Here is a 15,071-nt window from a genome sequence, read left to right as displayed (position 1 = left end):
ACTCTCCTGTCCTCGTCCTCTCCTGTCCCCCCGTCCTCTCCTGTCCCCGTCCTCTCCCGTCCCCGTCCTCTCCCGTCCCCCGTCCTCTCCTGTCCCGGTCCTCTCCTGTCCCTCATTCTTTCCTGTCCTCTCACCCTTTCTTGCCTACTCGCCCAGGAGAATAAAGTGTTTGGGGGCAGAGTAATAGTGATGACAGGAGAACAAATCCAAGAATAACACACCCTCAAAATATTAAACAGTGCCCCATGTCATAGTTTAATTTTATACAATTTTTATCTGCTAAAGAAATATTTAAAAATAAAATTAGCTACAGCCAACTGTGGTGGCACTTGCCTTTAAATTAGCACTCAGGAGACAGAAGTAGTCATAGCTCTGAGTTTGTGGCCAGCCCAGTTTACATAGTAGTTTAGGACAGCCAGGACTGTCTTTAAAGAAAATAAAAATCAGCAACACTGCTTTGTAGTTGTGAGGGAAAACCTGCTTGGGAAGAGTTTTTGGGAAAACATCAGCTTCCCTGATGCCAAGGTGTCGCTGTAGAGGTCCACAGAGAAGAGGAATAAAGGTGAGGGCCACAGCTCTGCCAGTGAGTGGAGCGGCAAGCTCTGCTTGTGGTTCTTATCTAACGTGTTCATTCTAGCTCTCAGTCCCATACTGAGTTAGAGAACACCATAAAGTAAGGCACAAAATTAAATCCCATTCCAGCCTGTTCAAGAGCCAGCTTCTCGGGGGAAGAAGTCTTCTGTTGAGCTGGGCTTGATGGCCCAGGATTATAATTCTAGCCCTGGGGAGGGTAAGAAGGAGGACTTTAGAACAGCCTGAGCCAAATTAAGACCCTGCTTCAAAACAACAAAGAAAATGAATGAATATATTTCCCATGGACTCAAAGAAGCTGCCACTAGACTGGCCCACTGAGGGATTCTACTGCATGATGGCCGTCTTCCATGCTAGAGAAGTCGAGTGTTGGGTCAAGTTCATTCTAGACAACTTTTACAAGCAATAATATTGAAGCTCTTTTTCTTTCTTGATGTCTTAAGCAATTTAAGAAAGATGTAGACAAACATCAGTCCCTGACAGAGAGTGTCTTGGAGAAGGGGGAGATCCTTCTTCAGTGCCTGATGGATAACACCCCAGGTGGGTAAGCAAGAGCTTTGTTTGCTTGTTTATTGACACATAATGTATCTCTGTATCTATGGGTCCAGTGTGGTACACATGTCCACTGTATGTAGCTATAATTGGGGCATGCCTTTCCACTGAGTGTTTTATAGCAGCCCTTAGGAATTCAATCCATTCACCTACAAGTGAATTTTAATATAAAAGTCTAAATTGGGCTGGTGAGGTGGCTCAGAGGTTAAATTCCCAGCAATCACATGTTGACTTATAACCATCTATAATGAGATCTGGTGCCCTCTTCTGGCCTGCAGGCATACATGCAGGAGGAACACTGTTTACATAATTAAAAAGTTTGAAGTAGTCAATGTAAAATGAAAGATGAAGAGCATAGTGGTACATGTCTTTAATCCCAGTACTTGGGAGGCAGAGCTGCTTCTTAAATTTCTGGCTAGCCTGGTGCGATAGTTCCAGGACAGACTGGGCTATATAATGAGACCCTGTCTCTAAATAAATTAAAAACAAAGGTGACCACTAGCCAGGAACTGGAAAAACAGCTTAGCTATTGTGAGCACTGTAACTCCAGCTCAAGGACATCCAGTGTCGTCTTCTCTACTCGCCTGTGCACACATACACATGTAGTTAAAAATAAATTTAAAAAAACTAGCCACTATTACAGCAGTTGAATTTAGAATGGGGTGGCACTCTATCTTCTCAATGTAGAATTCTCATCAGCTTCAACGGACAGGGATTTTCAGATTGGTCCCATTTCCCACATCCGTTCCATCTCATCCAGAGATGTGACTAGAGCACAGCAAAGATGAGAGTGGCGCTCATTCTCCCAGACGTTCATTGTCATAGAGGGGTGCCCAGGTCCTGCTGCTGTCTCTAGTCTTGCACAGACCTCCATACTGCTCCACCAGCAGTGTGTAAGAGATCCCTTCTCTGTCATCCTTGCTGTCATTTTGTCTGTTTCAACTAAGCCATCTTACCTGAAGATTATATATCACGTAGTTCCCTTCTGATTAATAATAGTAAACCTTTTTCAGAGGTTTGCTGCCCTTTCCTAATATCCTCTTCTGAAGTATCTAGGTCATTCATCCATTTTCTTTTCTAAATCAGGTGACTATTAATAGTAACGCTAGTTTTGTTTTTTGTTGCTTAGTTTTTGAGACAGTTTCCCTATTTAGCTATGACTAGGCAGGAACTCACTATATAGGTGAGGATGGTCTTGAACCTGCAAGGATTCTCCTGCCTCTGCCTTAAGTTCTGGAATTACAGGTTTACGCCTGCAATTTTATTTTGTGAGACAAGGTCTCCCATCCTAGTTCCTGGTCACATTGTTGTGTTTGTTTATTTGAATTCTTTTTTTGTTGTTGTTTTTTCGAGACAGGGTTTCTCTGTAGCTTTGGAGCCTGTCCTGGAACTAGCTCTTGTAGACCAGGCTGGCCTCGAACTCACAGAGATCTGCCTGCCTCTGTCTCCCGAGTGCTGGATTAAAGGCTTGTGCCACCACCGCCCCTGCTTATTTGAATTCTTATATATTATGTGGGCTCCAGAGGTCAAAGGCAGGTCATTAGGCTAGGTGCGACCTACTGTGCTGCCTCACAGGCCCTATAGTGCTTTTTGTTCGTTTTGAGACAGGGTCTCACTATGGAGCTTGGTCCTGGAATTCACTAGGTAGCGAGGCTGGCCTTGAACTCAGAGAGACAGCCTGCTTCTGCCTCCTGAAAGAATGGGATGACCAGCGCAATGCCCTTTTTAATAAAAGACTTATTTTTCAAAATTATGTGTGCTTCTATGTGAGGGTAATGATATGAATACAGATGTTCTTGGACGCCAGGACATTAGCTCCCCTTGTGCTACAGCTGCATGTGAGCAGCCTAAGTAACAAACTCAAATCTTGTGGAAGAGCTGTCTGTGCTCCTCATCACTGAGCCCTGAGTGTCTGTGTACATTTGCTTGAGGTGTTTGGTTTTTAAATGTGTGTGTGCGCCTGCGTGTGTGTGTATATGTACCACATGCACGCAAGAACATGTGGGGGTCAGAAGATGGTGTTGGAGCTCCTGAAACTGGAATTAAAAAGTTACTGTGAGCTTCCAAGTAGGTGTTAGGAACCAAACCTGGTATTCTCCAAGAGCTGTAAGTATTCTTAACCATCAGTCCAGTCTTAAGTGTTGTTTTTGGTCTTTTGTTTGAATCCACTGCTGAGAGGTCAAGTCCAGGGCCTTGGGGTGTAATATAGATGCTACCATTGAGCTGCATCTCCAGCCGTGTGCTTCAGGTTTTGCTCTCCTGTTGTAAGAAAACGTGCACACTGCCTTCCACAAACGTTAACTTCCACAAAGAACACCTACTAGCTCCCTATGTCGCTGACCCTCCAGACCCTGCAGACCCATGGTGAGAGAGTTTTGGGCATAGACGTAACCCTAGGTAAACTAGGCATTGAGCCTACAAGAAAAAGATACTTGTTTTTTGGGTTTGTTTGGTTTTTTTTTTTAGTTTTTGGTTTTTCGAGACAGGGTTTCCAGTAGCTACAGAGCCTGTCCTGGAACTCATTCTGTAGATCAGGCTGGCCTCGAACTCAACAGAGATCCGCCTACCTCTATCCCCTGAGTGCTAGGATTAAAGATGTATGCCATCACCACCCAGAAAGGTTTTTTTTTTTTGTTTTGTTTTTTTTTGTTTTTGGTTTTTTTATGTAGCAGGTGAGGCCCCTTCTACCTTGTTTTTGAGGCAAGGGCATAGGCTTGCTTCCCCTGGACTCTTCCCCTCTCTGCCTGCCATCTTGCTGAACTTTTTACACAGTGAGACTGTCAGGGTAGCCCAGCAAGCACTTTCTTCTCTGAGCCATTGTGCCAGCCCCCAAGGAACTCATTTTTTTGCTTTTATAAGTCTTTGGCAATGTTCTGAGTAAGTGTGATTGTGTGAGTTCAGGTGTGTGTGTGTGTGTGTGTGTGTGTGTGTGTGTGTGTTTGTGTGCATGGCACAGATGTAGAGATCAGAGGGCAGCTTCTGAGAGTGGGTTCTCTCAAAATTAGTAGGTCCTCAGGTTTACCCACTGAGCCATTTCCCTGGCCCAGGAAACTAGAATTTGATCTGGCAGTCCTTAGTTGTAGGTGGGGTAGTCAGTGGAAGCCCTCAAATTTCCTGTTTAGCTCAAGTTTAACTGGCAGGTTTCTCTATTTTATATTCTACTAATTTAGGGAAGGGTTTCTGTCAAAAAAGCAAGGATCATATCAGCTATAGACAGTTACTGCCCAGCCTGCTTCCTAGCACTTAGAAGGTTTGAGACCAACCTGGCTCCTTTGTCAAAAATAAAGTCTGTTTTCAGGGACAGATGAGTTAAAAGGATTAAATTTATTAGGAGAATGAGTGGGGATATGATCAGAATACATTATGTGAAATTTACAAAGAATTAAAAAATATATTTTAAGAATTAAACTGAAGCTGGGAAATGGTGGCGCACGCCTTTACTCTCAGCTCTTGAAAAGCAGAGGCAGGCAGATCTCTGTGTTTGAGGCCAGCCTGGTCTACAGAGCTAGTTCCAGGACAGCCGAGGCTACACAGAGAGAAGAACCCCTGTTTTGAAAGACAAAAAACGAATTAACCTGATGGGAGGACAGGGTTGCATTTCCATACAAACCAGACTTAAACCCATTTGCAGGATAGGTTCCAAATTTAGCAAAGTGTGAGAACTTCAAGAGTATTTCTAACTGCCTTCACGCCAGGAACTCATGCCCATCTGTGTCTGCAAAAGCCTTGAACTGATGGGCCCCAAAGTGACCACTAATGTCCTGTAGTACTACACAGTTCCAGAGAGAGGGTACTTACAGGGGAATCAACACAACTGTGATGAATCTTGTGTGAACTGATGGCCAGGTACCTACCTACTGGAGAAAGGTTACAAAACAAAGTTTCTCAGGCTTGGTGCCCCTGCCATATAAAGCTTTGCAAGATATTTTGCAGCACAGAAGGCATTACATCCCCAGTGTTGATGCCCTAAAACATTTCCAGACAGTGTCAGTTTGTACTCTGGGTCAAGTGAACAAACACATGGTGAAGTTTTGATGGAAAGCAGCCACTAACAGGTCTCCAGCAAAGTGAACTGGTGAGCCCTTGCTTCTCGGAAGGCCTGTCTGCAGTTCTTCCTATGTTGTCTTATGTAGGATCTTTAGGTATTTTGTGGCTGAGCCTGAATGGTTTGTTTTATTGTGTGCATGAATGGGGGTGTGTCTGATGGAGGAAAGTCTTTGGCTAATAAAGAAACTGGCTTGGCCCATTTTATTGGTTAGAACATAGGTGGGTGGAGTAAACAGAAGAGAATGCTGGGAGGAAGAGGAAGTGAGGTCAGAAGTAATGCAGCTCCTCTCAGAGCCAGACGCCTCAGACAGAGAGGCAGGCTCTGCTCTCCCGGGCAGATGCAAGCAATGAAGCTCCTCCGACCCAGGATGGACTTAGGCTAGAATCTTCCTGGTAAGCGCACCTTGGGGTGCTTACACACATTACTAGAAATGGGCTAGTCCAGGTGCGAGAGTTAGCCTAGAAGAGGCTAGATAGAAATGGGTCAAGCAGTGTTTAAAAGAATACAATTTGTGTGTTGTTATTTCGGGCATAAGCTAGCAGGCGGCCGGGGTGCTGGGGACTCAGCCCCGCTGCTCTTATTTCAACATGTGTCCTGTCCATACCCCATACCGTGTGTGTGGAGATCAGGTTAACTGCCCTTACACAGGTTTTAAAGATCGGACTCAGGCTGCCAGATTTATGTGGTAAATGCCTCAACTGCCTAAGCTACCTCACCAGCCCCAAGTTTAGGTTTTATATTGGGGCAGGAACTTGGTCTACAAGCTTTACTGCTTCTGACTAAGCCAGTTTTTTGTTTTTTGTTTTGTTTTGTTTTGTTTTTAAACGAAACACACTTAGCATGGGGCTGAAGAAACTTCCAACTGCTGCCCTAGGGTCTGAAGACACAGGGCATGAGCAGGAAAAGCTCAGTATCTTTTCATAGAGGCCATATGTAATAGAAGACATCCTAAAACTGTTTAGACTCTCACTTGTAAGTAAATCCACTTATATTACTCTGGGAAAAGATATTTTGCTGGCCAGAGAGGCTTCTGAATTGAGTCTGAGACATGAATCCAAGTTCCTTCAGAATGATAGGCTAACTCCTCCCAGTCCTCTGCCTGGAATAATTGGAGCATTTAGCTGTTTTGTTCAAGTTCCTCTTGACACTTCCTACTTCCTTCTCCATAAGCAGCAAAAGCAGCATCCTGTCATTGTGTACACACACACACACACACACACACATACACACACACAGCCTTTTCAGATCCTGCTGGGTTGCTACAAATATAACCTTGGGAGTGTGAGTGTACCTTAACTCTACCAAGAGGCCGCTATGCCAGCACCCCGCCAAAGGCATTTTGACCTAGTTACATAAATACAGGCTGACATTTTGTCTTATGCTCAAACTGCTTGAGTCACATGACTGAACCCCATGGGAATTAAGCCAACTGAAGCACCATATGCATATGTTAAATTAAAACAACACAAAAATCACACCAGGAAAACAGACCTTTCTAGCCTTTCTTCCATGACCTGTTTACAGTAGTTTTAAGTCAAAGAACCCTAGAATCCCACTGATGGCACACAGGAAGACTGAACGGAGCTTGGCTCAGCATTCCTATGGCACCAGCTCTCTTGTTAGGACAGCACTTTGCCCTCACGTGGCTTCCTAAGGGGCTAACCTCAACACATCCAACCTGCTGTTCCTTCCCTTTCTGCCCCCTCTAGTCCACGGTTGTGCAGAGAACAAAGGCTTCCCCTTTTTTATCCTTGGCTGGCAGATGTTCCCTAAGGCAGGAAGCTAGGGAGCAGTTAATAACACAGCTGATAAAGCACAGGAAGTAGCTTTTGTGTGTATCAAAAGGAAACAGCCTTCCAATTGCATACTCTGACCTCAGCACACCCCTCTTCTCATTCTGACCTGTAGGAGTGAATTTAGCCTATTCTCACGCCTTTGCTCCAGTTTTGGTCACTGATTCTCTATCCCCTAAAAATCTACAGATTTCCCCTTGGAGCATTACTGTTGAAAAGGAGCAAGGTGGACTAGGAATGTGGCTCAATTGGTAGTATTTACTCAAACATGAAACCTTGCATGAAGTCTTGGGTTCTGCCCCCACAGCTACATAAACTAGTGTAATGGTGTATACAAAAGCTGAAGGTCTTATTCAGGTAGCTTAAAAAGAGGTCTGCCTGCTCTACAGGAGACCCTGCTGGGGTAGGGGAGGAGGAACTGTGAGCTACTACAACCCTGTCTGAGCAAATGGCTATTCCTTTTATGACTTGACCACCGCTAGTTTTGAAGGATGTCCTTGGGAGGATCGCAGAGCAGTCTGGTGAGCTGGAGAGCTGTGCAGATCACCTTTATGACTCCATCTTAGCCTCTTTGGACATGTTGGTCGGCTGCACCCTCATCCCTGACCACAGGCCAACAGCAGCTAAAGAACACCCACCTGAAAGACTTTAACTCGGTAAGTAGAAAAACCCAGAACCTGCTGTCCGGCCACTGCTGACCAGGACACGGGGCTGTCCTAGTAAAGGATTACTTCTGAGCAGTTCAATTGGGGTGTTGGAGTGCTGTGGGACTCGCTACCCTGGCAGGGGCGTGGCTCTTCCTGTGGTGGAACTCAAGTTGGTTCCACTGTTTTCATGTGCTTGCTGAGGAGCACCCCACGTCCCCACTTCTGAGTGTTCTCTTCACCATGACTCCACCCGCAGACAGGAACAGTAACCCTTACCAGTACTAATTTCCCACAGGCACTTCTCCAGTGTGGGCTATAGTGGTTTTTGTGTTTTAACAATAAAGCTTGCCTGAAGAATCAGAGAAAAGTGAGGCCAGCCACTAGAGACTTTTTACCTCTACCAATGATCAGAGAGGACTGCAGGGTCGAGCCTCAGACTACAATGAGCTCCTGTCTCAACTCACCTAGCTATATCCCTTCCTGTCTCCATCTCCCTAATGCTGGGAAAAAAGGTCTAGGACTCCCAAGTGTGGTCACCTTTGTGTGAGCTGTTTCTCCTTTAGACAGATTCAATCCCCTGTAGCCCAGAGTGGCCTTGAACTAACAGAGATCTGGCTGCCATCTCTCTGGCCTCCCCTGTTTTAGCTCTGCACTCTGATCTTTAGGCAGACTTTGTTAAAACAATCACTACAAGGCGCTGTGATCAGACGGCCTGGCCTATAGGCTCTCTCACCCAGCTCATTAGCACTTGTCTTCAGGCATCTGTGACAACACAGACATCTACAAAAATCCAGTCAATTGCCAGCTCTCTACCCTACCCCCTTCCCACAAAGTATCTTTGCAAATCTTATACCACATCCTTCCCCAAAGACCGTGGGGTATGGCACTTCTAGAGACTTTACAAATACTGCTTGTTAACTACAACTTTCATCTTACCTTTTAGAAAGTCAAACTGGGAATGAATAATAGGAAAGAGAGGCCAAGAGAAAGAGAGGGTTACCTGGTGCCTACCCTATCTAGCATTTCAGAACCACACAATTCTATTGTATTTTTTCTGGAACGGCCAGAAAATGTTTTACAAAATGTTTATCAATAAAGTTGTCTCAGTGAGCATATGCTGAAAACATGTCAAGAGCAGAGACTCCGGGGCGGGGCAGGGCTGTACAGACCTGTAATCTCAGAAAGGATTCAGTGATAGAAGCCAGCCTGGGCTACATACCAAGACATCTTTAAAACATAATAGGAGTAAATGGGGACTCAGATTTGCATCAAAGCAGTGTGAGCCTGTCACCCTTGCTGCTTTCTGTTTCAGGCACAGGCAGAGGTGGACTCATCATCAGCTAAACTGGGGAGAAAACAAGAACTTCTTGGAAGAGCCATTGAACAGTTAAGGTGTAAGGGAGACACAGCTTTGAACAAACTGCTTTTAGATGCATTTCCCATCTCTGAACGGTTCTTGAGTCACTGTTCTCATCGTGAAACCCTCCAAATGAAGGCTTTTCCTTTTGGTGCTTCTCTACCAAAATACGTGGCTTTACAATTTTGATAAAATGCTAGGATCTGTGGGTCTCATGTACCTCTTCTGTTTAAAAACCAGCAGATAAGCTGCTCAAGAAGGGTTCTAAGTACTTGGAATTAGCATACCTGTTAATCTTTTAGACATAAAGTACAGTATTTCACATGCCTGCTGCAACCCAGTATAGTATGGCTTACCACAATGCTTATGGGCATGATCCAAATTAAACTGTTTTGATTCTGCCATCTCTAAGTCAAGCTTATTTCTTACATTGTACATGGTGAATAATGTGCTTTCAAAAGGCAAAAGGAAATGCTTTTCTAGCAAATGAGAATTGGTTAAAAATCAGTACATTTTACCTCTCTGGTGTGACTTTAAATTGACTTCTCATTAATGTTAGAGCTGCCCTCAGAAATTAAACCCATTTGGCAGGCATGAAAGTCAGTCAGCATAAAAACTGAAGATGGATGGGCTGGAGAGATGGCTCAGAGGTTAAGAGAACTCACTGCTGTTCCAGAGGTCCTAAGTTCAAAACAGCAACCACATGATGGCTCACACCCATCTATAATGAGATCTGGTGCCCAGAACACTATATACATAATAAATAAATTTAAAAAAATGAAGATGGCAGAACCTTACAGAAAAGAGTTAACCAGTTGCATCAATTGAATGCAGAATGAAGCGCTCCTGTTCTCTTAAAGTGTAATTACAACCAGCTTCAACTGACAATGTTTAGTTTGGAATACACTGTTTCCCAACAAAGTACTACCTTGCCTGAAGATGGTCCATGCTTTTGTTAACCCTCTTTGTAACAAAAAGATAAGCTTTTTTGTAACTAAAGGGTGTAAACTCTGACCTTGGCTGTGAATACCACTTAAGAATATCAACACAGCTGTTAATTCTATCTTCTGCTGTGTGTTAACTTTTGAGCTGAAACTGTCTCAGCCTAGGATGATGCCACCATTTCCATGTGCAAGTGTGGCCAAGGTAGGTTCGTTCACATGGCCATGTTAGAATTTATATACGGTCCTTTAAAGTTCATTTGAGTCCACAATAAAGTAGCATCTCAACGCAAGGTTCTTGTCGGTCTAGAGCTAAGCTCTAGCACAAAACAGAGGCTTCAAAGACAGGTTGTTCTGAAACTTAAATGGAGCCCAAAAGGAGCAGTGTGCTGAATGGCCAATATGTGCTTGAGAGGGAACTTCTTCTCAAGTGAGCATAGGAAGTTAGCATGAGTCCAATGACTACTGTTTGTTAAGGGTTCCAGGCAATGGCAGAATGTTCTTCCTATTGCACAAGTTACTGTGTAGCAGCCACTTTTCATTTTTAGTATAATTGGTATTTCACTATTGTGTGCAACAATTAGAGCCCCCAATAGTCTTGAAGTGTTTATACTTGAAAAGTGGGATATACCCCCCAAACTGCATTTATTGGTGCATACATCAAAGCAAATAGTAGTTAAGTGTGCTGAAATGGTGTTGTAAGCCCTAATCTTGCTGCCAGTGGTGAAAGAAAACTAGGATTTTGCAAAGTCTGTAAATTTGTTTATATTATAAATAAATGTTTTCTGCTAACAAAGAATTAACCAAAAGTTTGAACAGTTTTTGCTATTATAAAATTAAAGTGCATGGCATCACTTTATCTTACATTGTTTCTTTATCATTTAGTTATTATAGAAAACAGTTTATGAACTCTTTCTCCCTTTGTATTGTCAAGGAAAAAACCCAACAGTGTATAATATATATATATATATGTATGTATATGTATGTATATAGGTCAAAATATATTTTGACCTATATATACTGATGGCTTCAGGAGCCATCCAGTTGTCTTACATAAGGACGAATAGACCCAACAAGCACATCTATAATACAAAGTAAACTATGATTTTATTGTGAAATTCTCATAGATGGAAAATTAAATTGAATATTTATTCTGTCCATTTTTCATTTTACAATAATCTTACCACTTATTTTTGTACCATGTATTTCAATTGTCTGTTTAGTGAAAAATAAAGAAACCTGTAATTTTTGACTTATTTTTAGCTTAATATTTTATCATTAAAGACCCCATAATAAAATGTGTTGTCAGCAGCCACATCCTAAGCCCCCAATTGAAGAATGTTCTGCTGCTTAAACCGAAGGAAACAATCTCTGACCTCTGTCACCTTCAATGCTAGTGTCCCTAAGAGACTTTGTTTCCCACTGTAAGACAAAAGCAAAGTCTAGGATCTCAAAGTTCCTAGTTAACAAAACTTTCACACATGCAAAAATTTCACCGAAATATATTATTCTCTCATCATTCCCATCTACCGTTCATGTTTTGAGTTAATTTTAGGGGGATAGAAGTTCTACAGTTAGGGCAATCAACATTTCCTGCTTTCTATTCTAATGCTTAAACTCTCCTCCAACAAGAGTTATACAATTGGAAAGAATAAAAAGTTGACACCTGGAAGTGGAGGCAGGAGGATCAGGGGTTCAAGGCCATCCTTGGTTGCAAGTGATTTTGAGGCCTCTTTGAGCTACATGAGACACTGTCTCAAAAAAACTGTGTAGTCTGGGTATTGTAGTACATGCCTTTAATCCCACCATTTGGGAAGAAAAGGCAGGTGGGTCTCTGTGAGGGATCAGTTTGTTGCACATACTAACTTCCAGGCCAGTAAGGGTTACATAGTGAGACTCTGTCTCAAAAAAAAAAAAAAGAAAAGAAAAGAAAAAAGAAAAAGCAAGGCATGGTGGTGCACGCCTTTAATCCCAGCACTTTGGAGACAGACAGGTGGATCCCTGAGTTCAAGGTCAGCCTGGTTCACACGGCAAGTTCCAGGACAGCCAGGACTACACAGAGAAACCCTGTCTCCAAAAGCAAAACTAACAATAATAATAATATTGTGTGACATCTGACTCAGAGCATGGAGGGAGCACCAGCACATATTACCAGGTCACTGCTGTGAGGAAGCATGTGCTGCTCTCCAGCTCTACCACAGACACATGAAAAAGTGTTGCCAGTGAAGCCACTGCAGATGGTTTTAGGACTGGAGATGAAGTGCTAGGGAGCGTACATTCTAAACTTGTTTTCCATACAGTTTGAGCTCCTTGAACCATTGAAGCTGGTTCAGTCTACACAGCACAGAAGCTTCTCTAGGTCACTTAGCAGGTCTATTACTAGAAAGCAAATACTGAATGCTGTGCTATAAGATAGGTCTACAGTGCCCTTGCTGCACACACAAATGGCTGTTGAGTATAATGCAAACCTCTATTTCCCTTTAACCATAAGAATTAAAACAATACTTATCACCATACAGTTTGATATTACTTCCAATAAGTACAATATTTATTAAACATATCTTCAGTTTTGTTACATAGTGTGCAACAAATTACAATATTCTGCAGCCACAAATTATATGCAGAGTATGAAGAAACTATTGATCAGATAGTGTAATCTTTCCATTTATAACTCTACAAGGAAGAACTAGCAAATCAGATCTTACATAGAACGTCTCACTAAACTTTATGCATGGAAACTGACAGACACTGGTTGTGCTGTTTGATACAAAATGGCTGAACTTCATCTTCAGAAGACTAAACCCAACATCTAAAACATGCCAATATAAACATCAAAACAAAATAAATTCTAACCAACCACGGGAAACAATCTGGTATCAGGAAAGCAACAAGGATTACACACATTATTTTATGAACCAGCACACAAAGGTTTAAAACAGTTCTGAAAATGAAGTTAGCTGTCTTGAGTCAAGGGAATAAAAAAAAAGTCAGTATTGACCATTTACAATCTCTGACCTTGTGGAAACGGTAAGAATCTGTTGTAGTGCAGCTACATACAGTACAATTCAGGCAATTTTGTTTTTCACTTGGGTTCAGATTGCGAATTCATTGCTGTGAGAAAAGGACGGAGGCAAATTTTAGCAGCAACCTCCACCTGACTGCTTGACTGGAGTGCTCTGGATTTTAACATTGGACTTCTCTGCACCACCAGCTGTTGCTCCAGGACCCATTCGCTTTTTAATCTCAGCTGCCATCGTCATGAAAGACTGTTCTACATTCGTTGCATTCTTAGCACTGGTTTCCAAAAATGGAATTCCAAGGGAATCGGCAAATTCCTGAGAGAGTAATAAGGAACAGTGAACACTGGAAAACCTTTCTAACTTCATCTGTCAGTGCTTTCTGAAATGGCAATAAAGGACTGACTTAAAGGTTGAGACAGTGTTAGCCACTGTGACCCATTCATTCCCTTAATTAAAATTCAGTTTAAAAAGTCAAACCTCATACATACCTTTGCTGTTGTGTAGTCTACTACTTTCTTTGTGGTCAGGTCACACTTGTTCCCTACCAACAACTTGTTGACATTTTCACTGGCATAGCGATCTATCTCCTGCAGCCACTGTTTAACATTATTGAAGGACTCCTGAAAGATAAGAACGATACAGCTCTGGATGCAACTAATGATCGATAAACAGCTCCTGTGAAACCCTAGCCATAACTATAATGCAAGGAGAGAAACAAACTCATACATTACAATGACAAGGCTCATCTAATGAGGACTGGAAGGCCTGAACTAAAAATAGCTTATTTGGAAAGGGAAATAGTTTAATATTTAATGGGGCAAACTCCCCAAAAATTGAAATTTTAAAGTACTAACAGAACCTAGTTTCTGAAATTTAGTAAAATTCTAGTTTTTAATAGATACAGAGCTGGATACGGAGACAGCTTTATTTATTTGTTTGTGGTTTTTCAAGACAGGGTTTCTCCGTAGCTTTGGAGCCTGTCCTGGAACTCGCTCTGTAGACCAGGCTGGCCTCGAACTCAGAGATCCTCCAGCCTCTGCCTCAGGAGTGCTGGGATTAAAGGCCCGTGCCACCACTGCCTGGGTACAGCACAGCTTTAATCCCAGAACTTGGGAGGCAGAGGCAGGTAGATCTCAGTCTAAGACAGCCTGGTCTACAAAGCGAGTTCCAACACAGAGAAACCCAGTCTCAAAAAAAGAATTTTTTTTAATGGTAGGCCAGGAGTGGTAGCATGTGCCTTTGATCCCAGTGCTGGGGGGGGAGGGGTAGTAAAGGAAAGCAGGTCTCTCAGTTCAGGGTCAGCTTTGTCTTTAGAGTTCAAGGACAGCCAGGGCTAGTCAAAGAAACCCTGTCCCAAAAAAAACAAACAACAAAATTATGGTAATAGACTAGACATGTTTAAAGTTAACATGTTCTGATTTTTTTTTTTTTTTTTTTGAGATGCTGCCTAGGCTTGTCCCAATCCTCTGGGATCCTGAGAGTTTCTCTCAGCCTCCCAAGTAGGTAGACTACAACAGGCACATGACATCATGCTAATGTAGCATTTTCTTCTCCTCTTATCCATGCATCTTCTGCTTGTAATACTTTTAACTAAATGTCTTAGATTATTCCTAAATTAGCTATAAATTATAGATAGCTGAGATTTAACATTTGCTGCAAGCAAAAATGAGTTCTAATTTAATTTTTAAAAATTTCTCTAATGGCCGGGCGGTGGTGGCGCACGCCTTTAACCCCAGCACTTGGGAGGCAGAGGCAGGCGGATCTCTGTGAGTTCGAGGCCAGCCTGGTCTACAAGAGCTAGTTCCAGGACAGGAACCAAAAAGCTACAGAAAAACCCTGTCTCGAAAAATCCAAAAAAGAAAAAAGAATAAAATAAAAAAAATTTCTCTAATGGTAAAAATAAATTTCTGATCAAAAGAAAAGTATTCAAGGGCAGCCTGTCTACATATTGAGTTGCAGGTCAACCAGAACACAGTGAGAGTGTCGAAAATGTACACATACACAAAAGGTAAGTCCCTGCTTTGTTGATAACACACTTTCTAGGCACTTACCTGATCTGTCACATCATACACAACTATGATGCCATGGGCTCCTCTGTAGTAACTGGAGGTGATTGTTCGAA

The 15,071-nt window shown here is 42.6% G+C and overlaps 2 protein-coding genes across 3 annotated transcripts in view; one reads left to right on the top strand and one right to left on the bottom strand.

Moving 5' to 3' along the window:
* The window catches only part of Cep68 (centrosomal protein 68), a 32,868-nt gene extending 20,991 nt beyond the window's left edge, over positions 1 to 11,877 (top strand). For both annotated transcript variants that reach the window (XM_050140861.1, XM_050140860.1), the window contains exons 5-7: positions 1,035 to 1,131; positions 7,467 to 7,640; positions 8,944 to 11,877. In XM_050140861.1, coding sequence (XP_049996818.1) covers positions 1,035 to 1,131; positions 7,467 to 7,636 — 267 coding nt within the window. In that variant the 3' untranslated portion in view covers positions 7,637 to 7,640; positions 8,944 to 11,877. The remainder of the gene's footprint in view (positions 1 to 1,034; positions 1,132 to 7,466; positions 7,641 to 8,943) is intronic.
* Positions 11,013 to 15,071, bottom strand: part of Rab1a (RAB1A, member RAS oncogene family) — a 25,360-nt gene continuing 21,301 nt past the window's right edge. The window contains exons 4-6 of the mRNA XM_050140876.1: positions 15,001 to 15,071; positions 13,438 to 13,569; positions 11,013 to 13,264 (exon numbers count right to left, since the gene is read on the bottom strand). The exon at positions 15,001 to 15,071 is cut by the window's right edge and continues 7 nt beyond it. Of these exons, the coding sequence (XP_049996833.1) occupies positions 13,067 to 13,264; positions 13,438 to 13,569; positions 15,001 to 15,071 (401 nt within the window). The 3' untranslated portion in view covers positions 11,013 to 13,066. The remainder of the gene's footprint in view (positions 13,265 to 13,437; positions 13,570 to 15,000) is intronic.

Source organism: Alexandromys fortis, unplaced genomic scaffold (assembly GCF_014885135.2).
Source record: "Alexandromys fortis isolate MF-2015 unplaced genomic scaffold, M_Fortis_MF-2015_v1.1 scaffold_7, whole genome shotgun sequence".
In the NCBI taxonomy this organism is placed as follows: Eukaryota; Metazoa; Chordata; class Mammalia; order Rodentia; family Cricetidae; genus Alexandromys; species Alexandromys fortis.
The sequence above is the reverse complement of the archived record's forward strand: the minus strand, read 5'-3'. Positions and strand labels throughout refer to the sequence as shown.